Raw genomic sequence first — 16,954 nt, 5'->3', positions numbered from 1 at the left:
CCTACATTTTGAGACAAGAACTACCATCACAACTATTTGGCCTGTCTTCTTCCACAGCAGCAGAAAGACAACAGTCATATTCTGTGTCAGATTTCCCACCACTATGTATATAAACTTCATATTAACTACCCAGAAGCCTCCTCCAGTGTGATTTTGATAAATATGACCACAAACTATCATGACATATTCCAGTGAATCCACAAGCGGCCAACTTAGTTTTGATGACACTTAAGGCATATGTGGGATACATGAGAGACTGTCCTGGCCTAAGGTTTTTGTTTAATTATTCCAGTTAAGAAACAGATCCCACGAGACTCTGTCTCCCCCACAACTCAAAAGAGTGAAGGCAGAAAAGGCATATTCTGTCAATGAGAGCTAGGGGAAGGGCTTTCCTATTGCACAAATTCTGAACTTTTGAAATTTTCTTTTTTATTGCCAAAAAGTTAAAAATCACAAAATCTGAAGGAAGTCTGTCAATCTGGCAGTTAATTTCAACTGACAGGAAAAAACATTACAATTGGTGTTAACTCATTATCTAAGCCATTTTATTGAAACATTCTGAGAATTCAAAACAAACAATCTAATTAGAAAAATTTGTCAGTATTAAAAATATTGACAAAAAATACTATTCCCACAAATTTCCAGGCTCCAATTGGCATTTTTCAATACAAATGCATTCATCAGAAAAGCTCCTGGCCAGTTGTCCACAGAGCTTCAGAACGCTCACCAACTTCAAGCAAACTTAAAAGTACAAATTAGAAAACTACTAGACAGAGAAGCACTGATGTTCTGCTCCATCAAATGTGATTCGTAATGCAGCAATCTAACTGGTTTCATGACATATGGCCAATCCACAGCTATTCTGATCTACACAGCTGAAAAATCCAAGAAATCAATAAAATGTACAGTGGAGACAGATTTAATGAGGAATGGATCTGTCATGCCTGACACTTTGTAACTTCATTGAGCAATATAAAGAAATTCATTAATGAATCAGCACTATACCAGTCTACTGGAACCATATTTCCGCAGGGGTAATTAAGCTTCTGTGAAGGTCAACAACAAATGGCAACTGTCTTTTGTGAATGTCTTTTTGGCATGGGCACATGATGTTCTGCCAGACAGATTCTCTGCTGGCATTCCACTGGACCAGGAAGCACACTATATCTGGGGATTTCTTTCAGAAACCCAAGTTTTTTTGATGAAACATCTCTCTGTGCTTTTACAGGACTCAAGCAAAAGTACACTTAAAATATCATACCATGATACAGCAAAACGCTTTCTTTGCACCTTACCCTTTTGTAAAGCACGTGGATCTCCGGCAGGTAGGTTTAACAATGTCTAATAAGAAAGCATAGCGCAATAAGGACTTTGGGGGTAAGAAATACTGACTCATTCCTTCATTCTCCTCTTCCAAGAAATCTTTTAACATTTGAATAGAGGAATTATCATCCTGATCATGCTTCCTTTTTATTTCTTCTTCTGTTTCAAGCTTAAAAAGAAAGGCCCTTTCTGGTAAACTCTTCTTGCTGCTGCAATCTGGTCCACTGTTTGTATCCAAATTCTTCTCTTCAGAAGACAAGGAAGAACTGGTTTCAACCACTTTGCCAGCGACTTTGTCCTTGAGTAAGTCTTCTGGATACTGATCTGGGAATCTTGTCAATATCTAAGAAGAAATTGCAACAAAAAATCCAAAACTGTATTTAATAAAGAACTTGGCAGCCAATCCTGCAGTAAGAATTCTTTCAGCGATGCTCAGAATCAAGTAAGTAATATTCTGATGTTATTTTCACAAAGGTTTCAAAAAACAGTAGCATCAAGATTTGCTGACCTATTGGCAATGATGTAAGGAACAACTGCAAATAATTGCCCTTGCAAAAAGACCTTTCCAAGGGTGTGAAACATGTAGCAGAATGACCTGTTTTTTTTCTAGCCCACTATCTGCCACAGTCCCCCAGCTGCTTAAAGACATCTAAAGCCACAGATGTGCACATCAGTCCTTTAAAAACTCAGTATCCAGGCTGAAAAAAGGAGACAGAACTTAACTTTTCTGTTGGGGAAAGAATTTAACTTTTCTGTTAGTAACGCTTAACCCTCTTCTCCATTCATCAACACACACCATTAAACTGAAAATTTAACCCTCAATCGTCATGAAATGAAGCAAATTCAATTAACACTAATAGACTCACCTGACCAGGAGCTTGAAAGGAAAATGGTTCTTGATGAAGCTTTGCAATCAAAAAATATCGCAGCCTAGAGTTGGGAATGCCAAGCTGTAAGCAAAATTCACAAGCCTTTAGTCCATGCAATAAAGAGAGAAAATGTGGTCTAGACCATCACACAAGTTATCTGCCATTATATACAATAACAGAACTATGACATTCTAATATATTTTGTGACTTCAGAGATATCAGTATTAGCTAACAATATCTAAGCACTTGTAACTTCCATACCTAGGTATTTTCAAGGAATCAAGCAGGAAATTATTCTTTGTACCTCACAGTTTTGACTTTCTCTGTAAATGAACAGGAATGCAAACAAAATTATATGTGATGTAAGAAGAAAAATTACATGCATCCCAGTTTCTGGGGACATGTACTATACTATCTGTTTTCTATTAAAAGCAAAAGGGTCTCTCTTTGCTTTTCTGAACAAGGAATTGTAAGACATCTAACAATGCAATAAATCCACCACAACTGGTTTTCAAGCTACGCTCTGTTCGCTTCTCTCAAATATTTGTGGTACTTTACTGCTTCCAGTTAGTCTTGCACAATCTCAAATCTCTCTCAAACTCTTTTTTCAGTTGCCAGGCAAACATGGAAACAAAGCTCCTCCTCCCACAAGTAACAGTCACAGTTTCTGTGCTGGGAAATTCACAGGCAGAGCACTTCTGAAGCAATGAGGCTCCTGCAGGGAAAACCATCTTCCTGGTTCCAGTGTAACTTCATGCCTTCTTAAAAATATCAAATGGCGGCAAAGCAATATGGGACTAGAATCTGAACATAAACAGCAAGAGGATCATGCCAGTATGAGAAATCAGAAGTCCTATCAGATGGTTTCCTCATTCAAGAGTACCTTCAGCTTTGGGCATGACTCTCCCTTCTAATGCAAAAGATCACTTTGTATTGTTCTTGGACTCGGTGAAGTTTGAACAGGTAAATAAAATTAGAGCAATTTTACTACTTACACAGGTTGGAGACAAGAGAAATTCTTGGTATTTAAATCCACATGTTGCAAGTGTTTGCACAAGTTCAATTCTGGCAGTGAAAATAATCAAAAAGCAATTACTCACTTCACACAGCCTTTAGGCCCTTTTTTATTGCAAATAAAAACACATTAAATGCAACATCATATGTATCAGGGCATTCAGTCAAAGAACTGGGACAGCAAATTACAGATATGATGCCATCCACTTCTGAACTTGACAAGACAACATAAAAAGTTCAGTGTTAGTGACTATTATACATTCACAGGGATCTACTACAGTGCAAATGCCCCTTCAAAAAACATCCAGTCTCTAGGAGAGTAATTGTAGTGAGTCAGTGAGAAAAATAATCAGAGGGTAAGAAAGTCCCTCTATTTGGAATCATAAAACAGGAGATTAAAGCCACTACAAATAGCTCACTGCTTCCCTCTGCTCAGATACACAGCACCAGCCAAGCCGAATGAAAAGGCTAACTCAAGGGATGACAAAAACAGGTGGCTTTGATAATAAGTGAGATTGGACTGTAAACAATGGAAAAACATTGCAATGGAAATAATCTTTAAAAGACTTGTCTTTTCTATTCCATGCAGACTGCAGTAGGCTGGAACTATACAGCAGGCAGGAGCTGTGACCTGTATATGACACTGCACCCCAAGTGTCGTAGGAGAAAGCAAGCATTCTAACTGGGATGTTTTCTGAACTACAGCTTGTTCCAAGCACCAGCCAGAAAGGCATAGCCTGGGGAATCACAGGGACTAGAGCAGAGAACCACAAACACTGAACCAGTGAGAGAGCTGAGCATGACTCCCAGATGCCAGTCAATCTCATTAAGGAGTATGATATCCAGAGTGGCTGCTCTTGGTGCTTTAAGGAATGCTGCAGAAGGATCCTACTCGATTCCAGCAGGAACTGACAAGGAAGACTGCAACCTTCTGTCTCCTCTTTTGGCCACAAGAGAGGAGAATGCTCCTGCTGTCAGGAGGTAATTAGGCAATGACACCTTTACTCTTCTACATTTCAGACCAAGACCATATAGAGTCTTCAATACTGTATCTCTGAACCATTTGAGGGTAGCCCTGAACCAGCGACAACCTACTATCACCAGAGGTACTCAAGAAAGCCCCCGGCCTGTACTGTGGTCTTAACATAATATACCATGGGCTCCTGTCACAAATAAAACCCTAAAACCTCTTAAGTGCTATGCCTATTGTTATTTTTCTGTGAAAACTAGTATGACCCTTTCTAAAGGAGATGGGATCATCAAAATCACTGGAGTCAACTTGTTACAACATATTTTATCTGCCGAGAAAAATAAACAGTTATTTAGCAAGTTTCTTTCACAACCTAAGATTTTAATTCCTAAATTTAAAACATATGTTTAACCTATAGCTGCTACCTATCCCACACCACTCTATCTTATTAATTCAAATTCTAGGACATAAAAATCCCACCTCCCCCTTCTAAAGAAAATATCCTTTAATACAAACTAAACCCTGAATAATTTAATTAGACTTTACCTTGCAGAAGAAGATTCAAACCCTTTAACATTTTCTAGTAGTAGGTATTTTGGAAGCTTCTGAAGCCTAAGAAGAAAAAAAACCAAATCAGAGTAACAAGATGCAAAGTACATTATATACGTTCACAGATTTGTTTAGCTACCAGAAAGATCGAAGTACTTCCACATCATGCTAGCTGTTAAAAGTTTAGCATCCTTCAAAAATGTCCCTCAAATCATTCCCAACTGAATTGAAAATGTGCACTGCTGGTAAAAACAACAAACCCCATTTATGCTCAGAAGAACAGCTGTACCCACCTGTAGTCCATGCATATACTTTTGAAAATGCTTACTACTGTTCATTTCCTAAAGCAGAATATTCAGTAGATTGAGTTTGTAATAGAAAAGATAATTGTTGGGGAGAAAAAGATCCCTATTTATCCATAAAACTTTTGCTTTCGAGTGCTTACACCTGCAATCAATGTCAAAATGTCACATCAACTTTAGTGATAAGACATCAGAACAAGTGTTCATCTAACTGATTTAAGAAATGCAACATGTTTAAAGCTCAAACTGCAGATAACCTTAATTTTCTATACTTAACTTTTTCATTTTGATGGGGGGAAGGGAAGAAGGCACCAGAGGTTTAGCATTATCAGTGCAAAGGTCTGGAAATAGGCACATTCCAAAACCAGCATTTTAAATCTCTGGAGAAATGAACATGCCCAAACCGTGCTCAGGACCATTCCAACAATTTAGAAGCACAGATGATTCAGATTCAACTTTCTGGGAACATTCTGTGGCGCTAATTCTCTAGTAAGGTTAATGTAGATACAGAATGTCTGTCACACACTGGGATCTCAGAACAGCATATAGAAACAGGATATTTATCCTCCCAGGGAACAGCTCTGTGCTTATTTAAGTCAGTAAGTTACTTTGGACTTCCACCAGTCCAAATCACAGCAGAATTTGTTTTAGCACATTCTTAACTACCACCAATTATTGACATTCACATGAATAAAAGAACCAATGCATCTCACAAGAAACTGGAAAATGGGCAAGATACTATGACAAATTTAAAAATACTAAAAATAAGAGTGAAAAAAAAATAAACAGAAAAAAGCAGCAGTAGCAGCTGCATTCCTTGCAGAGGAATGGAGAATATATCTGCTGGTTTGTTTACCCACACTGATCATCATCACCTACTATGAAACTTCTTTTTACAATAATGAACCCAGAGCAAATGCAAGAGCTCATACAGGATCAACAGATCACAAGACAAGTAATCACTACACAAAGAGTAAGTGTTTAAGTACTTGGCAGGTATTAATATTACAAATGTCTCTGTAAAAGCAGCACTTTGAGGTCTCAGCATTGGATTTCCCCGGTTATGCCTTGGACATGATACACAGACATTATCTTGACCATTTGGGTCAGACTTCATTTTCCAGCTGGGTGATCCAAGAATTTCCCAGGTCTTTCCAGATCTTGAAACTGTCCTTTCCATATCTTAAAATTGTCCTTTCCATATCTCTAGGTTATTTGTTTTGCCATGCTATCTTTGAGCCTCATTTCAGGAACATTTCATTATAAAAGGCTGAGCAAAAGGTAAGAATGTCCACAGAATAATTAATTATTTTACAGTTTTGATAAACTGCACATATGCCATATCAATTTAGAATGTAAAGTGGTAATTTCTGTATTAAGAATTTCCCTTTTGGAGGCTGAAATACTCCATACTCAATGTCTGGCAAACGTATCATATACAAAAAAAACCCCAAACCACTATCTCACTGAAACATAAAACTGGAATTGAGCAACTCTGCAGAAGCCACCATTTTGAACATATTATAGACTGCTTACATTAAGTGCTGCCTCCAGAAACAACCTGCCCCAGGGAGATAAGTGACATGAGCAGTGTCTCATGGGGTCTTGAGATAACCAGTCACAGTCAAGCCCAGCTACTTTGCATCGTCATGACGAAAAACATGTCCTGTAGTGTCTAAAGCTTTGGTTTTGAGAAGGAAAAGCTTCTGCCCCTTATCCAGCTAAACCCATAGCAACCAGGAAGCAGCATTTCCGTACTAATGCACAACAGTGTCCTAAAAGCAGCCAGCCTCTTCACTGTGTCTCAGTTCAAAGGAAAGGAATACTGAAGTCAGGATTCCCTTAAGGGAAGGTACTACTATTCCCACAAATTAGAAACTTGCACGTTGTTTTGTTGATAATTTTGAAATTTCTGAGGGCCTGTGCTACATTCCTTGTTCCACAAAAGACATCCTTTGCAACTTCTGAAAAACACAAGTTCTCTCCCTACTCTTGTGTCTCTGACAAAAGTATAGGGAGTAGTAATAACCATTCTTTTTACCTATTATTGTCTAACTTACTGGGCTGCAGAATCTGTATTGTGCTCTCTTCTGTGCTCTCTGCCACAGATTTCTCAGGTAATCCCTGCTAAGTAACCCAGCCCCTCTGTGTCTGCATTCTCTATCTGATGATGACAAGGGCAGAGACATAGTCCCACTTAATGTTGCTGGCTGCAAAAAAATTCTGGGTGAAGGTTGAAGACCCTTTTCTCTCAGTGTTAACAGCAGTTTGAAAGAAAGGCTGTTTGGTACTGGTTTTCTTCTGTGCTGAAACCATTCATTAAAAAAAAAAAAAAAAAGAGAGCAAGCAAACATCCCTTCATCCTCCCTGAACCCTGAGAGTAAGACTAACTAAAGGAGCAATACAGAGAGAATGGATGTCCAGCCTCAAGCAGAAGCAGGACTGCCAGGAATGGTGAGTGTCTGGACTGCAACTGATGCCAGTCCTCGGGCTCATGTCAATTGACGCCCGCTGGACATCTCAATCCAGAAGCACAGATTTTTGCTGTATAATCTCCCTGAACCACCGCTTGCTCTGCTTCCCCAGGAAGAGTTCTTTAGTGTGTTACGCATCTCTTCCTAAAAAAGACTACATGCATTACTCAGAACTGATTTTTAACACTCTCAATAAAAATAGATCAGCAAAATCCACCCGGCTTGGATTTACAGTTTCAAAATTCAAGGCATAAATAATACAGATAATTAAAGCTATTTTGCAGGGAACTGGGATCTGAACAGGCAAAAAATAACAGATAAATACAAAGACAAGGACACTATTCAGAAAATGCAGTGTTATTTGAATTCTTTGGTATTACTACTAAAACTAATGAATTGTACTACAAACCAAAAATATACAGTCTGCCCCAAGATATCTAGAAGCACCACCAAAAAGACAAAACAGAGACTTAAAGAAAGAATCAAAGGAGGTGGAAGATGCATCATATTGTGTAGTCAGTAAGAGATTTAAACAGTTTCAAATGTTGCCTCTTCAAAAGATAACTGAGTGTTGAATGTAAGCTTCTTTAACTTGGTATTTCAAACAATTTTCATGTTTCCTTCAGGCCAGTTGGCAAACCTGTTGGCAAACCTATCATCTAATCCTGCTTCTGCACAAAATCAATGCAACTCATTTTTTTCATTTATGAAATAGCAACAGTTTAAACCAACACAATAAAAATGAAACCAGACAATGAAAATATATACAGAAACAATGAGATGATTATGGCATTAATAAAACACAAGTATTTGTAAGCTACACATGATCGTGTGAAAACAAACAAGTAATACAACACAGCACTAGTAGTATCCTTGTGAAATATTACAGCTGATCTGTCTCACTGAAATATAGGAGACCCACTTAGTTAAAACAAATGCTGTAGAATGGAGGCAGAAGGTCATTTATACCTTGGTAGAATATCAAGTATATAGAGAAAGCTCCTTGTCCGTGGATCTGATACATCACCTTGCCGACCAGTTCTAAGAAAGAATAAAGAAACACCTGTGCATTACTTGGAGCAGACTGACATTTGAGTTACATTTTTCTACCGAATGCTGACACCTTCTCATTAGAGTTTCAAAAGGCGATTCTGCAAAAGCATCATGTGCAGACATGAGGCCATGCTCATAAAGGAGGTGTCCTACGAGATGCTCTAAGGAACAAAAGCCTGCCCTGGAATCCATCCACTCACAGCAAAGTTAAAATCCAAGTATTCAGTAATGAAATCCCCTCCCCAGCCTGCAAAGTGTTTAGCATTCTGGTCTTGTCCAGCAAACTCTTTGAACATACTTGACTCTGAAAGAACAAAAAGACTCCACAGGGTTTCTGGGAATACCCTGCTATTTTGCACTGAATATATTAAATTATTTCTATGAATTAAAGCCTTCGTGCTCACCCTTTTGCAGCATCGAGTGCCATGTGAATAACTTTGTAACGAATTTAGTAACATTAAACTGAGCAGATTATGTAGGTTACACAAATAATAAGAATTCCAGGCCTGCCTTTCCCTAGCTTTTATTTGTATTAGCTCTTAAAAAATAGTAAATTTTTTGTAGAAGAGCTTTAGCATGTCTGTAAATTATCAGTCATACAGAGATTTTTCTTTTCACTGCATTATAAAAAAAACTGAAGACATGATTCCTATATACATTATAGGTTTGCACTAATAATTTTTAAAGATTAGCATCACTTTAGAGGAATTTCTTTTTAATCTTAGAGCATTCAATGACATTTACTTTCTTACATAAGCAGTTTCATCACCATCTTTTTCATGTAGCTACTACATTGCATGAGTGCATTTACCAGATTCTTATCTCTACTGGTCACTGCTGACAAATGATATGAATTACAAACTAATCTGACAGACAACATCTCAGTAAACTCAGTTCTTAATCAGCAAGCTATTTCTCTGTATCATCCACAAAATCACTTCAAAGCCATTATCCTTTTGTCTTGGCTAACACAGAAATATTCCTCAGAATAAAGTATCTGTGTGCATGTGCAATTTTCAAACTACAAATAAAAAAAGATTACACTTTTAAGTCTCAGGCAGAACTGAAAAATTGCAATCCTCCTTCTGGAGTTGCCCCAGAAAAACATTAGATTTGTATCTAAAAGGAAAGGCAGCACTCCTAAACAGAAAAATCTTCATAATGTACTATAAGAGGAACAATACAGTACACAAAATAGGTGCTGTAAGAACCTTGCTTAATTTAAACTGAATTAATATCTACATATTACAAGAAATGTGGTCAATAATTAAGATGCAATTTGCAGCATTTCTTTCTTTTAGTAAACATCATGGTGAACAGAGCTACAACATTTTTGCTTCGGAAGAGAAAGATACACAGATGAACCACACACAGTGTAACTCTTGAAAACGAGTATGACCCTTTCTAAAGGAGACAGGATCACCGAATAAAATCAGCAGAGTCAACCTGTTATAACATATATCATGTCCTTACAGAAACAGTTATTTAGCAAGTTCCTTTCACAAGCTAAGATTTTAATTCCTACATTTAAACTGTATTTTTAACCCACAGCTGCCAGCTGTCCCATCTCACGCTCTTTTGTTACCTCCTCTGACAGTATATATTGCAGTAACTGCACTTTCTTCTCCACATGTGCTGTATCTACCTTGTAAATGGTTGACAGGGAGGACTCATCAAAATCATATCAAAAGATAATCTGTCAAATTCTTTCAGTGTTATGCCCTGAAAAGGAAAAAAAAAATAGAAGACTGAGTGTTGAAAACTGGAGGAAACTCTTAAGTCATCTTTCAGATCACACTGCCCAGCTTATTTCTTCTATGTGCTTCATCTAGGAAAAAAACCCCGTAATCTCCCTCTTGACCCAATAATTTCAAAATCTTTTCTACCTTGGCAAGCCACACAATGCAAATATGGATTCACTGCTTTGAATATGAAACAAAACACCAATAATGTTAGCATCTATCCATAATCTTGAGGTTTTATCTACTTCTTTCCGAAAAGATGTATAGTGGCTCTTTCTGTAGATACTGACCTGTTATGTTCCCCAAATAAGTAACATTATCCAGATATGAAGACTTTGTACATCAAACCGAGTGTTCATATATTCAAAATATGTGAAAAATATTTGATCTTTTAGAAAGACAAAACATCTGCAAAGAACAGTAGCTCAAGTCTTAACATGATAATTTTCACAGGTCCAAACTATGGGGTTTAACTTTTAGGAGTTCATTAGAATGCATCCCACAGAAGAGTTAATTTCATTTTTGTTTTTGTCCAGTAAAAATTCCTTAAAGATACTGAATGCCTGAAAACTCTACTCTGCAAAAACATTTCTGTTCAGAAAAGAAAGTATGAGGTTAATGGTATGAATTAATTACATAGGTAAAAGTTTCTCTAAACTAAATTTTAACCAACACTAGAGGGACAACATATTAATGGTTAGGAGGAGAGAAGAAGGAAAATTATCGACTAACTGGACAAAGAAATCACTGCCTTACATATTTTGAGGGATATCTATATACCAAAGATACCACAACTAGCCTCAGAAATTAGACAAAAACTGCCATTTTTTCCTAATAAATTTGAAGAAGGTCTTACTGACTGTAATAACCTGTTCTTGTCTACTATAAGAAGACACAGGTAAGCATTCTTCTTCTTTTTCCATTATATAACTGTAAACTATCATTTAGCCTTTTATTATTGGGTGCTGAATAAGCATTTAACCTTTAGCCATCTATTTAATTCTTACTTAAGCTCATGTTTTAAAACAGACACAGTATCTTTCTTTTACAGTCCTGTTGTAAAGCTGTAAAAGAAGATTAAGAAGTATACAGTAATTTCTAATTAAATCCAGGCAAAACTGCATGCCTAGACTGCCCTTCATTTAAATTAAACACATTCCAATTTTACCTAGTTCTTCTTCAAATAATTTGGAAAGGGACAGAATTCCTAAACATTTCATCTATGGAGCCCATTTAAAAAAAAAATTCAAGACTGTTCCATCCAATGTATTTTCTTATGTTTATCTGAGGTCAACTATAACTACAAAACAAAGGCATGCCTCCAAATAATTAAATTAAATTCTTTCAAAGTACATGAAAATATTTTTTAATCTAAAAATATGATTTTTCACATTCCTTTACTGGTGGTAAGCATTTCTCTTGACATTTATGTAACCTTTCTTGATGCAGCAGTCAAGACTTCAAGGCAAAGACTGCAGTGTGAATATCTCTCTAACTGCAACAAGCAATCACAGCACTGGAAATTAAAATTATTGTAAAACTGCTTTATTTATAACAACACAAATCTTTTTGTTTCTCTTGTTACTAATAAGGATAGAGAAATCAAGTTACATCTACAAATGCCAGACTACAGTAAAAAACACATTAATTACTCACCTCAATAGTCTTTGCCCATAGCGGTGTGCTGGGAAAGTTGTGCTTATAAACATCATTGGCAAGAGTATTCACATCAACAGCAGCAACAACTTCTGCATATGTGCAACTTTCTAAAATTAAAAAAAAAATTGAAACTGTAGCTTTTTTTACTACTTTTGGAAGAGTGTGTTTGCTCAGTTGTGCTACAGCTACGCTCAAAAACAAAAGGCAAATGACAATTAAACTCTGCTGTGCTGCCTTCAAAACTCTGTGAAAAATATACTGTTTTTCCCATCATATGGGCAATACTTCCCTTCCTTATGTATCCAAAAATGATAATTAGTAGATACATAAACTCCAAACAGGGTGCATCTCTATAACACTCACCTGCACTCTGCTGGTTTCTGTGGCCAGCAGGTTTCTCAGCTACAGGAAAGCAGTCCAAGTGAACCTGCTGAGCACCCCCTGCCACTGCCTGTGCCTTTCCACCCTCTAACAACTTACAGGAACTAAACCTGCTATTTTAGAAGTACACCACTTCTCATTATAAAAAAATGGCACCAATAAGTATGTTTGAGGTACATGTGCTCTTCCAATAAACCTTTTAAGTTGCCTGAAAAATATTTGAGTTTGTATTTCAGTAAAACCTTAGGCCTCAAACCCAACTGCTGCCTCCTCCAAATTCAAGGTCCTCAAAATAACAAACTCCTCTCTTGATATCAAAGGAATTGCTTCTGGACTCTTAGAGGTGTTATTGAACAGATGAGAGGACAGTGTACCAAATCTACTGACAACTAAAACACTGAAAGAAAAATACACTAAAAAGAATGTAGATAAGCAATGGCTAATTTGTAGAGTAACAGAATAAAAGATTCTACAGCAGCTAAAGAGATACAAAGAGTGGCAATTCCACTGCTCATCATGTCATACCATTTATTATTACTAACCACAATACCTTCTCTGAGGTTTTTTCTCCAGGAAGATGGGCTGTGGTCACAGTTACAGCCGCAGGCAGCAAACAGATCATACACATAAGATCAGTTGCAACCACCGGGATATTTATATCATGCTCAGCATTACAAAGCCCCAGATGAAACACAAGCAATTTAAAGAAAAATTTGTAAACCAAAAGAAACGAGGTAGATAACTATATGCCTTTGAATAGTCTCACAATATGCTCAAGTAACACATTAACAAATGACCTTAGGAGACAGCTCATGGATTACTGCTAGTCAGCTAATTAGTTACAGTTTGAGAGGATGAAAACCAAACTGTGATGACCCCAGTGGACCTTACTGTGAATGATGCAGTTATCGTCCATCTACTATCTCTCAGGTTTCCAAGGCCATCTTGGTCAAAACCAAGATGAAAGAGAAATCTGGGTAGTGGAAAGCTTGCAGCAAACATTTCAACAAGGACAGAGCTGGTTCTTCTTGGTTTACTTGGTGTGATAGAGGGCAAAAAGATAAGGATTTTCACAAGATAAATATTTACAGGCCATTAAGGGTCAACATACAAATCATTATTTGACATTACTGTCTTGACCTTTTGACCACAAGTTATTGTAACTGAGAATTCAATACAGGTGTACTCACAAGGCCACCTGAGATTACAGAACAGGTATGTTAACACTGACACCTAGTGTGAAAAGAAACTGCTTGACTGTCTCAATTTAACAAACATATTCAAGAACCAACACTTCCATCTACCTAACAAAGCTGTGACATCCAAGTAACAGGAACAAACTCCAAATACTGTTTAAGAGACTGCTTTTCTCAATTTATTCTTTCAGTTCTTAAAACATATGGTCCTGACAAGCTGACCCTTGCTGCAGTTTCCAGGCACCAGAAGAAAAATAAAAAAAAATTTAAGAAGCTCAGTTATTATCTAAATCAACACATAGTTTAAAAAGGACAATTGGGAAGACAAGTTTTGTGCTTTCTCTCGCGACTCGTGATTCAGATACTCATCTTTATTACTACCACCAATCCAATCTCTCCCTGCACACATACAAGAAAAAAAGACGTACTATGGATCTGCATCACAGGACTTCACAGGCCCAAAAGCCTGGAAATACTGAAAGGGAGCACAGAGCTAACAGTAATGAATGGAATCCCCTTGCAATGCAATGTTCAGTCTAAACCAGAGATGTGAACCAGCAAGGAGAAAGGACAGCAACTTTTCCTGAACTATTCCACCTGACATCCTCTCTTCCCAATTGAAAGATCTGATAATTTTTCCAAAAGTTCTCCTCCTTTTCACTTAAAATCTGTGGCTCATTTGGGAGCTCCTGTTACAGAACAGGCTCCCTCTAGAAGCTGATTAAGCGTATTTGTGTGGAAATACCCTGGAAACGCATGAAGGAGCTTGAGCAGACAAGCAGATCTCACAGATCCAACCTAACAAAGAAAAGCTTGTGTAAATTTCAAACTATGTGAGAATACATTTCTAAAGGATTTCTGAAATTTAAATAACTTCTTCTCAAACTGTGATATTCTGCTTTGCTATAGCAATTATATTTATTGCTTGAAAATGACTATTAAGAATGTATCATAAAAAAACTCCTGAAAGCAGAATCTAAGAAAAACAGAATCATGACTGTGCCTAACTATCCCTGCTGACTAAAGACACAAAACCAACACAGGAATTGCTGACTTGGTGAGATGTTGGATCAGCTCCCCAAAATACACAGCAGAGCTTCAATACAGAAATAGATACAGCTCTGGAGACTTTTTTCCCTCCCAAACAAGTATATTCAATTTTCAAAACACAGCCATTTAAGAGAATTATAACTATGCAGAAACCATAAAATTTTATTCAAACTAATCAAAAATAACACACATTTCGTAAGTGAAACTAAAAGCCTGCTGGAATACTTGATTTGCAAGATTCCTCAACATGAGAGTTTTTGAACTAAGACTTGGCCTTTCTGAACAATTTGTAGTTCAAACGGAAGCCACAGACATGATGGGGAAGTTACTGAGGGAGGCGTTTTAGTTTATTTTTAGACAGACTAGATTGCAGCATTCTCTCTTCACTGAAAGCAGGTGAAATCAAATTTGTATTGTCCAATTAGTAAAGTACTGATTTTGGACTTAATGCTTAAAACGTCTGGGGCTCACACAGCAGAAGCTCTTTAATTGTTACTTAAATTGCGTAAAGAGGCAGCTATCAAACTTTGGGTCCCAGTTCTCTACTTTGTCCTGTACATGATGTTTACAAGCCATAACAGCTATGAACAGACACCCCTGAGTGACAAGGACACTGCTGTAATGATTGGAAGGTGTGGCATCTGGAACAAAGGAAGACAGGATACGTGCATTAGCATCTGATTTGGAAAAATCAAACCCAAGGGTGCCATTCTCAAATGCCAAAAATAAAATTTCTGACATTACAAGATCTGTCCTTTTTCTCTCCAGAATTGATCCCTTTGTCATGCGTTTCTAGCAGACCTTAAAATTAACATAGATCTGTTTATATTACTACTGTACTTTTGTAATAAGAGCCATCAATGTCAACAGAGCATATGAACACACTGTGTTTGCAGCAAGGGCAGCCTGGTGGATTCTAGCATATTGGAAATACGGATGCAGAACCATTATCTATTCTAACAGATATATGGACACAGATGGGAAGGAGAAGATGAGTCACATGTTTTTACAGTACTGTTTCCTTCTAAAATAGAGAGCAAAGAGTTCATTCTGAGTTGTCAGCTCTTGCCTGAAATTATTAGACTGAACTGCCCATGGTGACAGTCAACAGGACTATCAGTAAACTCAACACTTGCTTCCTGCAGGATACTAAGCAACTTTTTCCTCTGCTCTATTTGCACACGATTTGTTCATGTTCAGCCATACAAATTTTAGAAACTTACATTAAAGCACAACGGGCACCATCCTGTGCTACAAAGGGCTATATTTTAGAAAAGCATTAAATCAAAATGAGTTTAGGTGTAAAAACTTGCTCAAACCAGCAATATTTTTGTTCTGCTTTGTGCTGAATCTTAAAGCTGCTTGTCAGTTTTGTGTCCTTTGGCTCCCTGGTGGGATGGCTATGCTCAATGTGATTACACACAACACCTTATTATGCTGTGCAATTCACAAACAATCAAATAAAGTGAATAAACAGCCATGACAAAGTACAAGATACTCAAATTCTTCCTCTGTAAAATTGAAATGGAACAATTGCAAAGGAAAAATATCACCAAGTACGTCCCTTTATGTTTTACACAAACAGACTTTTTTTAAGTGAACTTGCAGAATTCAAACACCTGTGGCAGGGACGTGGAATCCACTTTTCATGGGAAAACTGCCTCAATTACTAAGCCGGTTGAGGTTTATTTTGTTTGGGAATGAGGAGGAGCAGGCTGTTTGTTTGATGGAAAGTTGCTAAGGAAATGAATTTGTAGCCATAGATTTTCTAAAAATAACACATTACTTTTCACTGCAGAAACTCTGCATTTCATGTATAAAGAATAAAATCACTCACATATACATAAAGAATTAACATATGTTTAGACATAAATGATTTAAACATCAACCTTTATAAATCCCATAAGCTTTGGTATACAGAGTGGGAAGAGGACGAAATGCACTTCCATCTCTTTGTTACTTCAGTCTTTCAAGACTGTGAATACGAACAGACTCACTGACTTCTGACCTTAATCAAGCTCGACTTTCTAAATTCTATCTTGTTGCAGGTCTGTGGAGTTTAAAGCATTCAAGCTTTAACCTAGAAATTCTGCATATGCTGAATTGTCTACAGCTTGACAATCCTCAAGATTTTTTCTTTTTCAGCTTCGGAGTGAAACCTAAATTCAGGAACTGTCTTCTCTTCACTATCAAAAAGAACCTGATTCAACCATGAAACTATTTACTCATAACTTCTATGTACTCTAAACAGAGAAACACTTACAAGACAGTATAAACTTCCATGAATATGTGAAAATTCAATTATTTCTACCTGCAGAATCTCAAAACGAATTGTGTACTATTTGGTGCTACATGAATTCCATTTTAATGAC

The 16,954-nt window shown here is 37.1% G+C and overlaps 1 protein-coding gene across 1 annotated transcript in view; it reads right to left on the bottom strand.

Moving 5' to 3' along the window:
• TRDMT1 (tRNA aspartic acid methyltransferase 1) overlaps positions 1-16,954 on the bottom strand; it is a 29,535-nt gene that overhangs the window by 8,958 nt on the left and 3,623 nt on the right. Inside the window, exons 2-8 of the mRNA XM_071560260.1 lie at positions 11,953-12,062; positions 10,200-10,276; positions 8,471-8,542; positions 4,723-4,788; positions 3,188-3,257; positions 2,190-2,273; positions 1,296-1,666 (exon numbers count right to left, since the gene is read on the bottom strand). Of these exons, the coding sequence (XP_071416361.1) occupies positions 1,296-1,666; positions 2,190-2,273; positions 3,188-3,257; positions 4,723-4,788; positions 8,471-8,542; positions 10,200-10,276; positions 11,953-12,062 (850 nt within the window). The remainder of the gene's footprint in view (positions 1-1,295; positions 1,667-2,189; positions 2,274-3,187; positions 3,258-4,722; positions 4,789-8,470; positions 8,543-10,199; positions 10,277-11,952; positions 12,063-16,954) is intronic.

Source organism: Pithys albifrons, chromosome 7, assembly GCF_047495875.1.
Source record: "Pithys albifrons albifrons isolate INPA30051 chromosome 7, PitAlb_v1, whole genome shotgun sequence".
In the NCBI taxonomy this organism is placed as follows: domain Eukaryota; kingdom Metazoa; phylum Chordata; class Aves; order Passeriformes; family Thamnophilidae; genus Pithys; species Pithys albifrons.
The sequence above is the reverse complement of the archived record's forward strand: the minus strand, read 5'-3'. Positions and strand labels throughout refer to the sequence as shown.